This window comes from Nannobrachium achirus (genome assembly GCF_963921795.1).
Source record: "Nannobrachium achirus genome assembly, chromosome: 18".
NCBI lineage: Eukaryota > Metazoa > Chordata > Actinopteri > Myctophiformes > Myctophidae > Nannobrachium > Nannobrachium achirus.
In genome coordinates this window covers 56264871-56284777 of record NC_137825.1, presented here as the reverse complement: position 1 = coordinate 56284777, position 19907 = coordinate 56264871, and the positions used below count along the sequence as shown (strand labels likewise).

The 19907-nt window shown below is 44.0% G+C and overlaps 1 protein-coding gene across 1 annotated transcript in view; it reads right to left on the bottom strand.

The window, feature by feature from the left end:
• The window catches only part of wdr90 (WD repeat domain 90), a gene marked incomplete at its 3' end in the record, with an annotated part of 46114 nt that overhangs the window by 3193 nt on the left and 23014 nt on the right, over positions 1-19907 (bottom strand). Inside the window, exons 21-40 of the mRNA XM_080747527.1 lie at positions 18953-19083; positions 17972-18102; positions 17191-17352; positions 16400-16528; positions 15867-16003; positions 14976-15016; positions 13959-14093; positions 12659-12835; positions 12314-12399; positions 11816-11918; positions 11204-11325; positions 9779-9935; positions 8229-8419; positions 7596-7764; positions 6638-6761; positions 5409-5580; positions 4272-4394; positions 1939-2116; positions 820-950; positions 288-431 (exon numbers count right to left, since the gene is read on the bottom strand). Of these exons, the coding sequence (XP_080603653.1) occupies positions 288-431; positions 820-950; positions 1939-2116; positions 4272-4394; positions 5409-5580; positions 6638-6761; positions 7596-7764; positions 8229-8419; positions 9779-9935; positions 11204-11325; positions 11816-11918; positions 12314-12399; positions 12659-12835; positions 13959-14093; positions 14976-15016; positions 15867-16003; positions 16400-16528; positions 17191-17352; positions 17972-18102; positions 18953-19083 (2743 nt within the window). The remainder of the gene's footprint in view (positions 1-287; positions 432-819; positions 951-1938; positions 2117-4271; positions 4395-5408; positions 5581-6637; positions 6762-7595; positions 7765-8228; positions 8420-9778; positions 9936-11203; positions 11326-11815; positions 11919-12313; positions 12400-12658; positions 12836-13958; positions 14094-14975; positions 15017-15866; positions 16004-16399; positions 16529-17190; positions 17353-17971; positions 18103-18952; positions 19084-19907) is intronic.

The following is a 19907-nucleotide window of genomic DNA, read 5'->3' as shown; positions in this document are numbered from 1 at the left end:
TTTCTACACTCACTGTTAAACACTTGAAATAATAGAATAAATCAGGTTGAAAGGAACCTAAGTATATTAATTAAGATTGTCTAATCTTAGTAAACTAGTGACATTGCACTAATCATGTAGGGTGAAATCCTTAGCAATCAAATAAACAAAATTAAGAGATTTGTTTGAAGATGGGATATTGAGTCAACACAATATCTAATATCAACACTGAAGACCAAATCCGCTTTCCCTTTACCGGTATGTTAAGATAATAAAATGGTAGTAAAATATATTAATCAAAATATTACCTCATAATAGGCAGGAGCTGGAAAAGTAAGCCAATCGAGAATGTCACACTTGTCCTTGAGCCAATCAGCAGCCCACACGCTGACACGTCTGTCTGAACTGGCAGCCAACCACATCTCGTTTCCTTTCACACCAAACTCCTTGTACTGGGGAGAACAACATCTTAAGATATGGGACAGCAGTGGCTAGTGTTTAGGAAATCTCTCTAACTGATTAATAGGGGGTTCCACACGGTACGCGGTTGCCGTCGGGGCTGCCGCTAGGATCAGCAGTGACCCCAAAAAAGCCGCCTCTCTTTGAAAATGAATTACTAGCAGGCGCTGACAGCGTACCGTGTGGAACCACCTTAATCTCTCTCAATCTTTGAGAAATCTCTTGTTTGTTTGCAATGGGCAGAACACTGTTGATGGGACTGGAGTTATGACCGTCCATTTTGTGGAAAACACTACGAAATCGTCCGGTCACTGAAATGAACATTTGCTTCCCAACACTAATGTGAACTCTGTTGAAACATGACTGTTCAAGTGTGCTGACCTGTTTGTTCACACACTGGATGGTGGTGACGGGAGCTCCTCTGTGGTCCCTGATATAATGGATGGTCTCACACTTCAGGGGACTGCTGACCGCTATCACACCGTCCTGCCCTGCTGAAAGGATCACCTGGCCTGCATGGGGGGAACATGGTCAGGGGTGTCGCACCAAATTCTAGGCCCAGGGTACTTTAACTATTGAAAAAATAGCAGATATACAGGCTCACAGCGTGGCACTGAGTGCCGCGCTGCGAGCTTGTATATCTGCTATTTTTGAAAAATTGTGAAAATAGTCTTTGAATATTTCAAATCCTTCTAAGGTTTTTTGAAAAACCTAATCTATGTCAGTGGTGCTCAAACATTTTAATGTGAAGGACCCCCAAAATGATATGTATTTGGCCACGGACCCCGATCTCAAAATATTTCGTTCCAGGGACCCCCCAGAAGCAAATTTTGAGTTAGAAATGTTCGCTTAGAAAAATACATATATTCAAAGATTTGCACACATTTTCACAACTTTTCAAAAATAGCAGGTCTACAAGCTTGCAGCACGGCACCGTATAAAATAATTCCAGGCCCCTCCACCTTGGGCCCTAGTAACTCAGTCCCACTCCCCCCCCCCCGCTTTGGTGTGTTCTGACTGAGGTGAGACATTTTCGCTTTTAATAATAGTCAGACCCGAAATTAGGATGCTCTTGGTTTTTATTTTAACAAAGTATTTTATCACTGTGGGTTTCTTTTTTCATTTTCATATCACTAATGCAAACTGAACTACATTCAAATTATGACATACAGTACCCTAGATATATGAACCTAACCTCTAGTTAGTATAAATCTATTGACTCTTGCTGCTCTCGTTATTCTCTCTCTCTCTCTCTCTCTCTCTCTCTCTTTCTTTACTATTCTTTACAATTATACTATTATTACCTAACTGCTAAAGTTAGTTAGTTATTGAGTTACCCCAGTTTAATTTATGTAACCTAACAGTTGAACATACAGCACAATAAGGGCAACAAGATAATTATTGGCCTCATCTGCTGGAAGCCGAAAACAAAAGATATGTTATTCTTATGTGCGCAAGACGTAACAAAGAACAATCTCCAGGAGGACTGTCCTCTCTCACCGTTGGCAGAATACTGGACGGCGGTAATGGCCGTGGTGTGGGGGTGGAACTTCAGCTCCATCTCTGAGGTGGAGAGACGGAAGAGCCTCAGTGTTCCGTCACTGTAACCTGCCGCCACGCAAGAACCTCTGCTCTGAGAGGGGCTCAGCACAGGACTCCAGCACAAGCAGCCACAGCCCTGTGCAGCCACGAGGAAGAAGGGGTTAGAATGTACTTATTGAACTGACCATTTTCTGAAAACAAAGCATTGCATTTAGGGGCACGGTGGTGCAGTGGTTAGCACTTCGCCTCACAGCTCGAAGGTCCTGGGTTCAATTCCCGCCGGGGGAAGCTGTGGGCGCTGGGGGCGTGTTCCTCCACCCGCGTCATCAGCGCCCACACCCTAGGTGGGGTTGGTGATAGGGCCTTTCTGTGGTGAGTTTGCATGTTCTCCCCGTGTCTCCTTGGGCATAGGCCCTCACACAAAAACATGCAGTAGTCCTGGTTTCTATACTACCTCCCCCTAGCCAGCCGGGTGCTCCCCAATGTCCCCTGGCGCGGCAGGGGGAGAGCGGAAACCAGGACTACAGGTTAGGTAGTCACCGGGTGAGAAAAATGGGTTACAAAAACCGTGGGATAAAAAACATTAAGAGAAGAACAAAGCATTGCATTGGAGGGTTTGCCTACTTTAGAAGCCATGAAGGGAGCCGAAAGGCCCTTGATGTGAATCCATCAAGTCACCTTAATTCAATTGACAAAAGGAGGGGTTTTGCGATTTTAAATACACAAGCTACTGCATATAGGAGCTTGTACGGATATTTTCACTGCACCGCAGTACAACAAAGAACAAAACAGGGTCATTGTGTTGTTCTGTTTTAATTTAACAGTCGGATTCTCCTGATCTGCACCAGTTCTAAGGAAATCTCGCATTTTTGAACGCCCAACGGAGCGTCGGCAGGTTAGCTTCTCACCCCACGGAGGTTAGGGTTGGTTGTCGAAAAGATGACATGTCGAAATGATGACACGCTCCCCCAGATAGACAGTGGAGAATTACATTGCTGTGCAGAGAACGAGTCAACAGACTGTGTAAGCATTAGTGTAAAGTAACTAAGAACATTTTACTTAAGTACTTTACTTCTACTCCACTACTCGAATCCAAATACTGAGTTGCGCGCGCGCCACACACACACACACACACACACACACAGACACAGACACAGACACAGACACAGACACACACACACACACACACACACACACACACACACACACACACACACACACACTCTTACTTCTAGGTAAAATAACCACTATATTAGTTGCCAGAGTAGTTGGTAGTTGCAGGTCAGTCATCGACGACACATAGACTTGACCTGTACGTGACATCATGTCTACGTCACACGTAGACCCACTAACCTATAGAAGTGCTGACACACACAGTGGGACTGAGTTCTCTTACAAGGTGGATCCTATAAACTGCTGTTTGAAATGCTTCGATGGACGGTGCACCTAGAAGGGATTCCAGAGCAACAATATGATGCTGCTAGGGCTGTCACGATATGACATTTTACATGACGATTAATTGTCACTCAAATAATTGCCGATTAACGATTTAATTGTGTTTTTGTCGTTGATAATTACATTTCTGTTTGGCTTTTAGGCTTTGAAGTTGTACATGGTAGATATGACACATAACCTAAATATACCTTACTATTTAAAAAATAACTTTGATAGTGGAAATAGCCGATCTACAAGCTCAAAACGCGTCGCGACGCGTTGTGAGCTTGTAGATCCACTATTTCTGAGATTTTTCAACATTCACGATTATGACAAAATAATTGCGATAATGTCAAATAATCACGATTAGACGATTATGTAATAATCCATTGCAAGCATTTGTTTTGCACAAAAACATTCATTGGCCCCATAAAACGCCCACAAAACTGTGGAAAAGTGATGACTCATCACTTTTCATCACTAAACCATCATTTTCTGGGGCCATTGTTAGCCCAAGGAATGTTTTTTGTGCAAAACAAATGCTTGCAATGGATTCAGCATCATGACAAACCCCTAGTTAGACCCCTCACATCCTACTTAAAGCAGAATTTTTTTTCTGGGTATTTTCCTCCTGTATAGAAAGTCGATGGGAGCCCAACTTGATTTGGCCGCTGTGGGTATTTGCAGTGAGCAGATTATGGTAGATTTTTTTAATCCTGGCTAGTAGACCTAATTTCCTGTCAGAATCAGTTGAAAAACTAAATAATAAAATTTTGTCCAACCTGAGTGTATTGTTTCCCTAGATTTACTAGACTATAACCATATCACATCCTGCGCATTGGAAAAGGTTCCCTCACCTGGTTGAGCACCTGGAACTGCACCACCAGCTCGTTAGTGGGAGCCGACCACACCCTCACGCTGCCGTCCTCTCCACAGGTGGCAAAGAGACTCTCGTCGGGGCTAAAGACAACGTCGTTCACCTGGGGCGGGACAAGAGAGCATCCCACATGTAGGGCTGTCACCACCATATGACATTTTACATGACGATTAATTGTCACTCAAATAATTGGCGATTAACGATTTAATTGTGTTTTTGTCGTTGATAATTACATTTCTGTTTGGCTTTTAGGCTTTGAAGTTGTACATGGTAGATATGACACATAACCTAAATATACAAAGAAATTACTGACATATTTGACAACTTACTACTTAAAAAAATAACTTTGATAGTGGAAATAGCCGATCTACAAGCTCACAACGCGTCGCAGTTGTGAGCTTGTAGATCTGCTATTTCCACTATTTCGGAAATTTTTCAACATTCACGATTATGACGATTATGACAAAATAATTGCGATAAAGGTGAAAGCAAAGTGTTTTAATGCAGTGGTTCTGAACCTTTTCCAAAATAATCATATGGGGACCCCCCCCCCCCCCACCCTGACGAGTTGAGGCGTTACATTTTGGATAACACGGTTGTATTGTGAAAATAGCCGATCTACATGCAACGCGACTTGGTCCTTCACCACACGTGGATACAGAATACGTCTCTGGCAGGGACGTGCAGAGAATGTTCTAGAGAGGCAGGGGCTGGAATTTCCAAAAGGGCCTTTTGGTGGAATCACCGAAAATAGCAGGCCTCCAAGCGTTTGGAGGTCGGCTATTTTCGGTGTGTGAAACCACAGTGAACTAAGCATAACCAAGTCAATACTGGAGATGTGGCATGGATTTCTACACAGAGAGGGCAATTCTTTCACCTTAAGATGCTGCATTCAAGTTCAGGAGAGTTTGGACAAGGCAATTATCTTGAATGCTGCCTTCAGGTATGGCATGGAAAGAGGGCATTTGCATTTCTTTCGCCATAGTAATGATTGCATTTATGGTCTGGAAAGGGCAGTTTTTGCAGACAGTTAAAAGGGCAAGGGGGCTCAAGCCCCCTTTCATGTCTATGTGTGCACGTGCCTGGTCTTTGGTTTGGGTTGGAGGTCGAGCAGTACCTTGGTCTTGTGTCCACTGATGAGACGGATGCTGCTGCCGTCCGTCCAGTTGATGTACCAGAGCGTACCCGCCGTGGTTCCCACTATGCCCATGTCCATGGAGTGGTCGAAGGATGCACTCACCACCGCCCCGTCCAGCATCATCTCTTGCTCCAACAGCACCCGGGGTTCACTGATGGAATGGATACAAAGGACCAAAGTGAACCGTCATAAAAAGGAAGCCGATATAGATTATTGCTGAAATACAATTAAAGATGACAACCTTTCATAATAAAGGTTCATTAAACACATCAAATTCCATTCCATTTCTCTCCTGAGGTTACGTACCCACTTTCTATATCAGTGGTTCTCAACCTTTTTAGGCCGGGACCCCCAAAATAATCATATTTTATCTGGGGACCCCCCTCCACCCTGACGAGCACTAAGAGTTGAGGCATTACATTTTGTATAACACGGTTCTATTGTGAAAATAGCAGATCTACATGCTCACAGAGCATGTAGATCTGCTATTTTAACAATTTCGGCCTCTAATATTTGACAATTTGGCCAATGTTTAATTTGTCATTTTAGAGGCATTAAGAAGTCCTTAAATTGTCACTTTAGAAATGTGCAGACACCCTCTATACACTTAAACGTCATGTTGGTTTGTTTACTGTTGAGTGAGAAAACAATGTTGCACATTAAGTTAATCATCTGGTGACCCCCCAAAATAATTTGGAGACTCCCTTGGGGGTCCCGACCCACAGGTTGAGAACCACTGTTCTATATGACATTCTCCACAGTGCCAAAACACATTCCCTCCATTATAAACAATAATTTTACAGTACACTTCTATAATTGTGACCGTAGGTCGCAGTTAACAATATGAAAACCGGCACATCTTGTCCGTCAGTGGGTGGGTGAGTCAGTAACGCCTCAATGTCTATAGTCTAATAGCTGACCTGCCTTTTAGGGCGAGGTCACCCTTAGGGCGACTTACTGGTATAATGGAATGCAACTAATTAAAACAGCTATAGCAGCTGTTCTCTGCGAGTACTTGCCGGTACTGAAAGCGGTGTATTCTATACATAAGAAACTGTCTATGTAATATATTGAGCAATCTATATTTTAATTACGGTAATTTAAATCACCTTTTTAAACTGCGATTAAAACATTTATTCATAATTGTGCAAAACTTAAACGTATAGACCGTACTTTCAGTGCCGTTTAATTAACGCTAGCTGACACACCTGTCCCCAACGTTGGCCACCTCTCCCACAGGCCTCATCCCCTGGACGGCGGCCACGCCCCACAGTCGCAGCCGGCGGGTATTGCTGCCCGTCAACAGGCGGTTCCCTCTGCAGAGCAGCACTCCTGTGCAAACAAATCACTGTCAAATCACTCAAAGTTCACAAAAACACAGGATCAAAATAATGGTCACAGATGTACATGTCATTAATGAAAGGAAATAGTGCTTATGGACGATGCTGAGCTGGAACAGGATTTGTTTCTTGACTGGCAGAAGAGTGAGTGAGCTGCAGTTGAGAATGTCAAAAAATTCATGTATTGGGTAAGCTTATGTTTAAAAGGAAAGTTCTGTTTCACTGTGCAGAGAGACACAGGACATTATATTCATGTGTGAATTCATTCTGTAAAGGGCCTTGGATAAAGGTGCATCATTTACCATTTACCAATGTGTTATTATATTCATGTGTATATCAGTTATAATGTTTCTAACATCTGCCACACCCCAGTAAGGCTCCTAGGAGTTTGACAACCATATTGTTGAACACCTAGTCATTAACAAAAGGCTTATTAAAAACAGATACTATAGATCTGGCTATGTCAGATTAGGGTGATTAATACAGACTGTGACACAACTACCACCTCAACAGAACATGACTCTGTTACCAAAGTGCATTGTGCCCTGTCCTGTCACACAGTAAAGCTGGTTGCACACTGCTGCGTTTTTCGGGCCGAATATCGGAGTGAATTTCGGAGCGCGCAAATAAAAAATCAACCTCACGTTATGTCAGTCACGTTTGCACACTGCCGCCCGTTTCGCGCACCACTCAGTCCCTTGCTCTCTCTATCTCTCTCTCTCTCTCTCTCTCTCCTTGCCCTGTAAAACGCATTTCGCAACGAAAAGCGCAGCAGTGTGCAAAAACCTTTAGTCAGGAAGTGCAGGGAGTATGAGTCCAACTGCACCTATTTCTCCTTGGTCCGCCTCCCATGTCATGAAGCAGCGCTGTGTGCTGCAGTCCCAGGCACACATGTGTCCTCGGTTGGTGGAGGTGAACAGGATAGAGTTGGTGTTGTAGCACATGGCCGTCAGTTCCACATCGCCCACCTCGTGCGGTACGCTCACTCGCTGGACCTGGAACAATGAGGAGGTAGGGATGGGACGATTAAGCGATATTATCGTTTATCGCGATAAAAAACAACTCACGATAATCGTGTTGTGGAGATTTAATTTATCGTGATATTGTCCTCCGTCATGCATTGGGATCAATTCACCTTTTATTTGCCGAGCTGCATATCCGGTACAACCTAAACCCTCTATAATTGGTAAAAGGTACTTATAATATACATACTTGATACAGTCTTTTTTTCACTCCATCAAACCTCTTTGCCGAAAATAGCCGATCTACATCTGCTATTTTTGACTACAGTTCTCAGAATATGGACGCTTTGGTCCAGGTGTTTAATATAAAAATGTTTCTATCGCACAAAGATTTGGAGGAACCGCTGTAGTAACTCTGAGGACCCCCTAGGGGTCCCGGACCCCCTGTTGAAGACTCCTGTTCTAAAAGGTAGGGAGCTTTATAGGACTTCTTGTACCTTGAGGTCTACATCCATTCCGTGGGTGTCGATGAGACAGAAGAACACCCCTTGGCTGCCCACACAGGCCAGCTGGCTGGCTGCTGTGGGGCCGAAGGCCACGTCGTGGACCGGTCCCGACACGTCGACGGTAGCGAGGAGCTGGAAGGTTCTGCTGCTCCAGAGGGCTACCTCAGGGTCAGAGAAGTCTCCTGTCAGAAGTTAAGTCAAAAAGAGGTTGGCTTCAGTGGTCAGTGCTTTACTATACATCAGGGGTCTTCAACGTTTTCAGGCCAAGGACCCCTTAGTTTAGAGACAGATGAAGCAGGGACCCCCCCCCCCCCCCCCCCCACACACACAACCTGTTCATAGATTTCATATCGTTTCATTGTTTGACAGCGCAATCATCAGTGTATTTTGGATTCATGTCAATTTGTGAACCGTCAACTTGACCTTTCACTCTGTAATCAGTCCGCCCTTTTTCCCCTCTACACCAAAGCTCTTTGCCAAAAATAGCCGATCTACAAGCCACAACGCTGCGAGGCGTTGTGGCTTGTAGATCTGCTATTTTTGGCTAAAGTTCTCAGAATATGGACGCTAGGGTTCAAGTGGTTAATATAAAAAAGGAGAAAAAAAAGTTTCTATCAGTCAAAGATTTGTAGGACCCCCTGTAGTAACTCTGGGGACCCCCTGGTCCCAGACGCCCTGTTGAAGACCCCTGCCATACATAATCGCTCTATGGTGAATAACAATGTACAATTTGACTACTATTAAATCATGGAACATCCATTTGGATTGTTTTTTTGTTCTTTATAATATTTATCCCACAATTGTTGTAACCCCGTTTTCACCCTGTGCCAATTACCTAAGCTGTAATCCTGGTGCTCTGCTCTCCCTCTGCCAACCTGGGGTAGGGCCCCGAACTGCATGAGCTCATGCTTCCTTCAGTGCATGAGGAGTGAGCACGCCGCTTCTTATCACCTGACAGGGGGAGCTACCCCAGTTGGAAGGAACACGTTTTTCTAACCAGTTCCTTTCCCCTCCATCAGGCTGGCCAGGGGGAGGCATTATAGAGACCAGGATTACTGCATGTTTTTGTGAGGGTATTTGCAAACTCCACACAGAAAGGCCCTTTCACAAATCCCACCAAAGGGTGTGGGCGCTGATGACGCGGAGGAGAGAACACGCCCCCCCAGCGAGCGCCAACAGCGTCCCCGGCGGGAATCAAACCCAGGACCTTCTCGCTGTGAGGCGACAGCGCTACCAACTGCGTGCCCCCTACTCGGATTGGTTTGACAAGTGTTTTTCATGAGGACACCTTTAAGGCTGTTGTTGTGGGGAGGGGACAGTTTGTCCTAAACACACATGTTCCTAGCCTCTTCCAAACCTCTCTCAAGTTTCATTTGGGACCAAGTTGGAGTGGTGAGCCTGTGCCATTTGAGTGATTATGAAATGTGAGGCAATAACTGATTATATCAAGCTTATAGAACCTGTTGGTTCTGTACGGGTGAACTGTACATGTCTAGATCATCTCTAGAAGCAAAGTTAATTTCCAACAACAGGGTGCTGACCGACGGAGAGGAAAAATAGGTCGTCCCTGGAGAACGTCAAGCTCTGCACCGCCCCCCTGTGGTAGGAAATGGTGTTTCGACAGGCTCCGTTCTGGACGTTCCATATGCAAATGAGGCTCCTGGAGCCACCGCTGCCTCCAGCCGCTGAGGCCAACGTCTGAAAGAGAGAGAGAGAGGGAGAGAGAGAGAGGGAGGGGAATTGAGAGAGAGTGAAACAGACAGAGAGAGACAAGACACTGAGCACCATTCATTTCAGTTCACGCTCATGCCAGGCCGACAGGGACGTGCAGAGAATGTTAGAGAGGCAGGGGCTGACATTTCTAAAAGGGCACTTTTGGTGAAAATACCGAAAATAGCAGACCTCCAAGCTCACAGCCCGTCGTGAGCTTGGAGGTCTGCTATTTTCGGTGCTTGATACCACACTGAACTAAGCATGGATTTCTACAATTCTTATTCTTTCAACATAAGATGCTGCATTCAAGTTCAGGAGAGTTTGGACATTCTCCTGCTGCCTTCAGGTATGGCATGGAAAGAGGGCATTTGCATTTCTTTCACCATAGTGAAAACTGCATTCATGGTCTGGAGAGGGCACCTTTTTACAGACGGTTAAAAGGGCAGGGGCTCAAGCGTGCACTCTGTGTGCACGTGCCTGCAGGCCGATCCCTCTGGGAGTTCTTGCAGTTGCACACCATCTCATGAATCTCAATTCAAGTAGAGCTTTGGATAGTGAGACTAATTCACTTCACAAAACTAATATTCATTAAACAACAGTATTAATAGGTAGTGTTATAGTTAACAAGAGAATGCTACTTGGCTGTAGCTGAGTGGTTAGTGAGCCTGCCTGGGGAGCCAGAGCTCCTGGTTGTCCCAGGTACGATTCCCCGGCCAGGCCATCTATGTGTCGATGTGTCCCTGAGCAAGACTCTTAACCCCTAATTGCTCCCCGAGCGCCACATTGCTCACTGCTCCTACTTGTTATAGGATGGGTAAAATGCAGAGGACAAATTTCACATATGTGCAAATGTACTGTCTGCCTATATTATAATGTATTATTATAATTTATACTTATATCTCTGCTGTCGGGCCGAAACCTCCTAACTCCAAAATGTTCATTTTCGGGAAAATGAGCTCAAGTGGAGTTAGGAGGTTTTGACCGAAGGGCTTTTTACTACTTTTCATTGGTTCAATATTATTTTAACCAACACACAGACATAAAGGGTGTTCAATAGCACATATTTATGAAAAAAAGAGAGGGCCAATCAGGTGGAGTTAGCTGGTTTGGCAGAAAGTGTGGAGTTAGGAGGTTTTGTCCCAAGCACTTTTTACTACTTTCCACTGGTTCAATATTATTTTAACCAACACTCAGATATAAAGGGTGTTCAACAATAGCCCTGATTTATGCCAAAACATCTGTAGGAGGATTACCTGTGCGTCGTTGGTGACAGCCAGAGTGGAGATCTCCTCCGTGTGACCCAGAAAGTGTCTCTGACTGCCCGTATGAAGGTTCTCCACCACCAACACACAGCCACAGGAGTATGCAAACAAGCCTGCCATGGGAATCAACCAGCAGATCATTACAATTCAAATGAACACAACTAGGGCTGTCACGATTATGTTGTTATACATGACGATTAATTGTCACTCAAATAATTGTGATTAACGGTTTAATTGTGTTTTTGTCGTTGACAGTTACATTTCTGTTTGGCTTTTAGGCTTTGAAGTTGCACATGGTAAATATGACACATATACAAAGAAATTACTGACATGTTTGTCAACTTAATACTTAAAAAATAACATTGATAGTGGAAATAGCCGATCTACAAGCTCACAACGCGTCGCGATGTGACGCGTTGTGAGCTTGTTGATCAGCTATTTCCACTATTTTTAACTTGTATATAATATATATAACTTAATATATGAAAATGTTTCAACATGGAAACGATTATGAAAAATAGTCGCGATTATGTCAAATAATTTCCTAAACACAACCTCTTTTAAAAACCTCGCTTAAAGTGATTGGAGGAGGAAGGGCATTACCTGTGTCTGGGCTCCACACCATGTTGCCACGCCCATTGCCGTTGTAGCCAATCACAGCTTTCAGAGTCAAGCCCTCCTCTTCTGGCTGGGGTGCCACTGCAGTCTGGATCGGATGGTATCAGAATATACGTAAAACACATGTATGAATGTACCAACCGTCTAATAATAAAGATTGAGAAAATAATATAGAGTGATCTAGAACAGTCGTTCTCAACCTGTGGGTCGGGACCCCCAGGGGGGGTCCCCAAATGATTTTTATGGGGGTCCCCAGATGATTAACTTAATGTGCAACATTGTTTTCTCACTCAACAGTAAACAAACCAACATAAAGTTTAAGTGTATAGAGGGTATCTGCACATTTCTAAAGTGACAATTTATTGACTTTTTAATATCTCTTAAATGACAAATTAAATGGCAAAATAACAGAGGCAGAAATTGTGAAAATAGCCGATCTACATGCTCACAACGCGATCCCACCACCAGAAAGCTGCTCTGTACCTGATCAAGAGTGGAGGTTTTGAAACGTGGAGTAAAGTGCCTGTAACAGTCTGGTTGTACCGCTGTCTTCCCTTCCCTAGAGTCAGCTAAAGAAGGTATGAACATGAGTTGATTAAGAAAAGGTTCAAGAAAAAAACCAACAAGTAAAATGCATTGTGTTTAACCATGAAGAAACACAGGGATAAATATGTATGGCTGGAATTATACATAATAGCACGCAGGTGTGACAAACCAAAAACAGCAGATCTAAAACCTTGTCTCGTGAGGTCGTCTGTTATTCGGAGTGCGACACCCGCGTGCAACAAATTGCAGATCTGGCTTAACAACGAGCACAGGCTTACGTACCGGCGTCCCCTTCACTCTTATGACTGGAGTTCAGAGGAGAGGAGTCGGCCATCTCTGTGACCTTGAGGAAGGAGACGGCAGGTTTGGGGACAGAGGAGGGACCTGGAATGGTGGCCGTGTCTTGAAGAATGGCAGCGGGCTGCTCCGGGTCATCGCAAAAAGATACGGACCCCAAAGCTGCATGAGGGGATAGAGGAGAGAGAGAGGGCAATGTTCTTTATGTCTAGAGTCTGGGGGGATTCTGAATAGTATTTAAAACCCATCTAGGCCTAGAATTATTGAATGCTTTAACCAGTGAAAAATAGCAGATATACAAGCTCGCAGCGCGGCACTCGGTGCCGCGCTGTCAGAGTTGGAACTGTCAGAGTTGGGGGGAGACCTTGAAATTTGAAAGTTCAAGAAACATCATTACAAAATGTGAAATGGACACACAGCACTCAATCTCATCAAGGTCTGATTCCAAACTTCCATAATATGGGCATGCTGGAAAATATGAACTAGCATCCATATTCTGGGGGTAACGTTTGCCAAAAAATAGACGTACAGTAAGACTACAGTAAGTATAGGGGTTTAACTCATTAAGGCCGGGAACACATCATTAATTTAACCATTATTTATGCTTTAACAAAAAGAAATTGCAGATATACAAGCTCACAAATTGGCACTGAGTGCAGCCCTCCTAGCTTGTAGATCTGCTATTTATTTTAATTTTTGTGCAAGACAAGTCTTTGAATATTTTTGACCTGTTTCAGGGACCCTCGCCGAAGCAAATATTTGAGTTACAAATGTTCGCTTTAAAAATATATATATATTCAATTCAATATTCTATATATTTCAAAGATGTCACGATCTTTCAAAACTACAAGCTTGCAGCACGGCACTCGGTGCCACGCTGTGAGCTTGTATATCTTCTAAATTTCACTAGCTAAAGCAGTGGTTCTCAAACTTGGGGTCGGGACCCCAAGTGGGGTCCTCAAATTATTTTGTGGGGACCCCAGATGATTAGCTTAATGTCAAAAGTGACAATTTAAGGACTTTCAAGACTTACCAAACTGGCCAAACTGTCAAATATTAAATAAGCAGAGGCGAATATTGTGAAAATAGCCGATCTACATGCTCACAAGATCTGCTATTTTCACAATATTTATCTGTGGAACCCAGTCACATTAAATGTAATACCTCCAATTCCAAGTGCTTGTCAGGGTGGGGGTCCCCAGTTCAAATATGTTTATTTTGGGGGTCACGGCCTAAAAAGGTTTGAGAACCCCTGGTTTAAGTGGTTAAATCAGAAATGTCCCACCTTCCAGCTCACTGCGGTCCATTGCGCTGCCGTCAAGCCTTGGTGGGGACGAGGAGGGCAGTGGCGCTGCCTGTCGAGGCATCCCATTGGACAGCAACATTCCATTCACTAGCGGCTCTGGGTGCAGTTCCAGTGCTACACACAGCAAAATCCTCTGTGTCAATGTAACTCTAGTGTCGTATAGCTAGCCAATCAGACAGAGATCTACTGATATGTAGGGATGAGACGATGCGCGATATTATCGTTTATCGTGATAAAAAAACACTCACGATAATCGTATCGTGGAGATTTAATTTATCGTACTCGTGCACTGGGATCTGTCATGCACCTTTTATTTCCCGGGCTGCATATCCGGTACTACTTAACCCCTCTATAATTGGTAAAAGGTACTTATAATATACGTACTTGATACAGTCTTTTTTCACACTCTGTCAAATGTCTTTGCCAAAAAATAGCCGATCTACAAGCTCACAACGCGTCACTTTGTGGCGCGTTGTGAGCTTGTAGATCTGCTATTTTTTGGCAAATGTTCCAGCCCAGGATGATGGATTTTGATTATCGCGATAATATCGTAAATCGCGATTTCTTTTGTCACAATAATCGTGATATGACATTTTCATATCGTCTCATCCCTACTGATATGTCGGGTGAAATCTTAATTCAGTCAGTGTGTGGGCTATAAAACAGTGGAGAACACATCCACTGACAAACCTACTCCCACTGCTTTGAAATTAAAGACCTTAGAATTGCATTTTTTTTTTATCTCTGAAATGTTTCCACCCAGGTTTACCACCTAAATTGAATGTAGATGTCACCAGACGACTTTGGATTGTTTGGCTATGCAAGACTAATTTAACCTTGAGAGTGTACAAACTGACCCCGTAAGGAACAGCGTGCGAGCCAATGACCCAAATGATCCATGATCATAGTATTTGCACTGTATATATAATACATACGTTCCGATTGTACACAATGTAAACCTTTTTGGATGACCGCATGCAAATCACATGAATTTACCTGCTTTTGGAGGCGAGATAGAGTTTACTTTTGGCGGCGAGCTGTGTAAAGACAAACACGTTATAATGTGTGCAAAAACTGTTAAAAAAAAGGCACATTTCAGCGGCCCCCCAGGGACAAACAATAGGCTAAACACATCTCAGCTCAAAATAAAACATCAGTAAAAACACAACTCTAGGGATTCTAGGGACTTTGTCGATTCCTTTATGGGGGTTTAAATTGCCCCATACAAATCTGTAACTCTAACAGCATACAAATGGACCCTAATGGGGTCCATTTGGTTCCATGTGTATACTGTCAGAGTTAAGGGGAGACCTTGAAATGTAAAAGTTTGAGAAACACTGGCAGGGGCGTCACACCAAATTCTGGGCCCTGGGTACAAGGATTCACTGCGGGCCCCCCATGCATGTTAACTATTGAAAAATAGCAGATATACAAGCTCACGAGCTTGTAGATCTGCTATTTTTTTTAAATCGTGAAAAATGAGTGCAAGAAACTTATGTTTCTATGTCAGTGGTGCTCAAACGTTTTCATGTCAAGGACCCCGAAGATGATATGTATTTGGCCACAGACCCCCATCTCAAAACATTTCGTTCCAGGGACCCCCCCAGAAGCAAAATTTGAGTTACAAATGTTCGCTTAAAAAATACATATTCAAAGATTTGCACACATTTTCACGACTTTTCAAAAAATAGCAGATCTACAAGCTCGCAGCGCGGCACTCGGTGCCGCGCTGTGAGCTTGTATATCTGCTATTTTTCAATAGCTAAAGTTACTAGGGCCCCTCCACCTTGGGCCCTGGTAACTCAGTCCCACTTTCCTACCCCTTGTGACGCCCCTGAACACTGGTCTATTGCAACGGTCAAACAAGGAAGTAGAGGGCATTGTTACCGCTGGTCAGAGGTCACAGGGTCTACGCGGTGCGCCAGGAAGTCCCACAGGAAGATGGCGTCGCCCACAGAGACCACGTCCAACTGGTCGGGGGTGAAGCTCACCTGTCGAACCGGCTGACTGTGGCCTATGAATGTCTGATACGCAGAGTGGGTCCATTTAACACGGTCTACTGATGTGAGCAATACACAAGAACATGCAGACCCCACATTGTGGAACGGGATAGTACTTTAACCTGCAAGGGACTTCAACATTTTTAAGCCAAGGACCCCTTAGTTGAGAAAGAGATGAAGCAGGGACCCCCAAAATATTTTCATAGATTCCATATACATATATGATAGTACAATCATCAGTGTATTTTGAATTCATGTACATTTCAGATATTTAACCACTTGAAACGTCAATACTTAATAAACTTGACCTTTCACTATGTACTTAGTCTGCTCTTTTTCCCCTCTACACCAAACCTCTTTGCCGAAAATAGCCGATCTACAAGTTCACAACGCCTCGCGAAAAAAAACACTGTTCATTACCTGTGAGTTGACGTCCAGCTGCATGTCGTAGTCCCACACTTTAATAGCATGATGTCCAGCTGTCAGTAGGAACCGACCGTCCTCGCTCACTGCCAGAGACGAACACAGCTGCTTGTGCGCCTTGGACACCTGTTAAGATCACAGATATCCCATTCAGTGCTTGGATTTGCGGTCACTTGTCACTAGGGCTGTCACAATTATTACATAATCGTCTAATCACAATTATTTGACATAAACGCGATTATCTTTCATAATCGTTTCCACGTTGAACATTTTTCATATATATTTTTTTAAAGTAAAAAATAGTGGAAATGGCGAGCGATGCGCTGTGAGCTTGTAGATCGGCTATTTCTACTATCAATGTTCTTGTTGTCAAATATGTCAGTAATTTCTTTGTATATTTAGGTATATTTATGTGTCATATCTACCATGTGCAACTTCTAAGCCTAAAAGCCAAACAGATATGTAATTGTCAACGACAAAAACACAATTAAATCTTTAATCGCAATTATTTGAGTGACAATTAATCGTCATGTAAAATGTCATAGTCGTGACAGCCCTACTTGTCACCTTGGCTTTATCTAAAAGAGACAACAGATTAGCTTTTTGAGAGAAAATGGTGAGAAGATGGGTGAGATGTGCTAATCACTCAAACTGTCTAGACTTGGCCCCCCTCCCTTTTCCCCTCAACACCAAATCTCATCGCAGACAATAGATCTACAAGCTCATGTGAGCTTATAGATCGTTTATTTTCACGGGATGTTTCTCCTGCTATGACGCTCACGCTATACCTCTCGGTGCAGGCGGCCCGTCTTTGCGCTGAGCCAGAGGATTTTGTTGGCAGAGGTGGTGACCAACAGTTGTCCGGCAGAGGCCGGGGAGAAGCAGACTTTCAGGGCCGAGTCCAGGTGTGTGCTCTCCAGGTCCAGGATGCTCACATCCACACGGAGCAGCTAGACAAGGACGGCACAGGTTAATATAGGTTGAAGGTAAGAAACATTAACTGTGGGTGCCTTTCATTTAGGTCAGGGATCTTCAACGTTTTCAGGTCAGGGACACATTAGTTGAGAGAGAGATGAAGCAGGGACCCCCACAACCTGTTTCCATATAGTTTCATCATTTGACAGCACAATTATCAATGTATTTTGGAATTAATTTGAGTCAATTTGAGTTTTCAGATATTTAACCACTTGCACCATCAATACTTAAAAAAAAAAAAAATTCACTCTGTACTTACTCTGCTCTTTTTCCCATTTACATCTAACCTCTTTGCCAAAAATAGCCGATCTACAAGCTCACCTCTAAAGTTCTCAGAATATGGACGCTAGAGTTCAAGTGGTTAATATACTGTAAAAAAGGGGAAAAAGGTTATATCACTCAGTTTTGGAGGACCCCCTGTAGTAACTCTGAGGACCCCCTAGGGGTCCCGGACGCCCTCTTGAAGACCCCTGATTTAGGTATTACTTTGTGCTAGCATGTACAGCTAGTTAAATCTGCTATTGCTCTGCTGCGCCAAAGACACCGTTTTCCAGCACACATCAGTGGACCTGGAATGAGCTGCAGGTACAGTACCTCATCCAGAGAACGCGCGTCAGCGATGGTGACGGTGTACTCCGAGGGCCCCACGAATGCCAGACAGCGGCTGTCACTGCTGATGGCGAGGGCATCCGGAGCCCGCTCAGTGCCTCGCACCACCATGTTACCTGACAAAAAAAACAGGGAGCATTGAAACTAATAATAAGACGACTTAAACATTTATAAGACACGGTAGCCTACCAATACTGTGGGAAATGCTTGACATCAAATAATAACCATGAAATACTGTTGGCTGAACAGCAAAAGACAGGGAGGTTAATAATTGCAGATTAAAGGAGTAGTTCACCCCCAAAATGACTTTTTTTCTATTGATTACTCACACCATGGAGACTTGAGTTCAATAATATTTTTTTATATTTGTCGCATTCCTAAGATATAAAATGGATTATGGTAAATTTACCCCCACTGAATCCAGATGGAGACCCGAATGCATTTGGGTCTCCATCCGGAATCAATGGGGGTACATTTATTGTAATCAAATTATTGTCTTAGGAATGCGACAAATACAAAAAAAATATTACTGAACTCTTACTGAACTCTCCATGGCGTGAGTAATCAATAGGAAAAAAAGTCATTTTGGGGGTGAATTACTCCTTTAAGCATGTTTTCTTTATTTACAGTAGAGGCAGTGTAGGGTAGCAGGAACTGGTTTGTACTGTATGTGTATGTGTGAGCGTGAGTGTGTGTGTGTGTGTGTGTGTGTGTGTGTGTGTGTGTGTGTGTGTGTGCGTGCGTGCGTGCGTGCGTGCGTGCGTGTGAGCGCGCGTGTGTGCGTGTGTGTGTTACTTCTTTTAGACCAGGATTTGGGTCAAGGACATTATGACACGTTATTTGTTTGACGCAACTTACAGTCCAATTTGTACCAAGAGGCTGCCTCAGGTACCTTTTTTTTTTAACCAGTAGGAGCAGCATGTGTGTGAGTGTGCGTGCGTGTATGGTGTATGCATGACTGTGTACCTAGCACTCTGATGACATGGTGGTCCTCGGCCAAGGCGTCGTACAAAGCCAGAAAGCCCAGGGAATCAGCGCTGTACATGAACTCCCCATCTGGAGAGAACGCCAAGCCCACCACCTCACCTCTGTGCTGACTGCAACACACACACACACACACACACACACACACACACACACACACACACACACACACACACACACACACACACACACACACACACACACACACACAGGGACGTGCAGAGAATGTTGGAGAGGCAAGGGCTGACATTTCTAAAAAGGGCATTTGGTGGAAATATCGAAAATAGCAGACCTCCAAGCTCACAACACGTCGCAGCGCGACGCGTTGTGAGCTTGGAGGTCGGCTATTTTCGCTGAGTTATACCACACTGAACTAAGCATAATCAAGTCAATACAAGAGATGTGGTGTATGGATTTCTACGGCGAAAGGACAATTCTTTCAACATAAGACGCTGCATTCAAGTTCAGGAGAGTTTGGACGAGGCAATTCTCTTGAATGCTGCCTTCAGGTATGGCATGGAAAGAGGGCATTTGCATTTCTTTCACCATGGTAAAAAACTGCATGCATGGTCTGGAAGAGGGCGCTTTTTACAGACAGGTAAAAGGGCAGGGGCTCAAGCCCCCTTTGATGTCTAGGTGTGCACGTGCCTGCACACAAACAAACATTTTCACAAAATGTCACCACGGCAATTTCCTGCACAGCTCCTGTGGTTTTGCTAAGTAAAGGGCAGCGGTTTGTGGAGGGCTGTAGGGTGGGCAGGAGAGTCCTGCAACAGATGTTTGTTGACTGCACCTTTTTTTCTTTTTCAGGACTGAAGGTGGGCGTATGGATGGGACGATAATCGCTATTATCGTCTATGGCATTAGTGTGAGAGAGAGGATTTATGTTTTAACTCATACAGTGCCCGGGCCAAAAGAGGGCGCTAGAGTGCCAGAC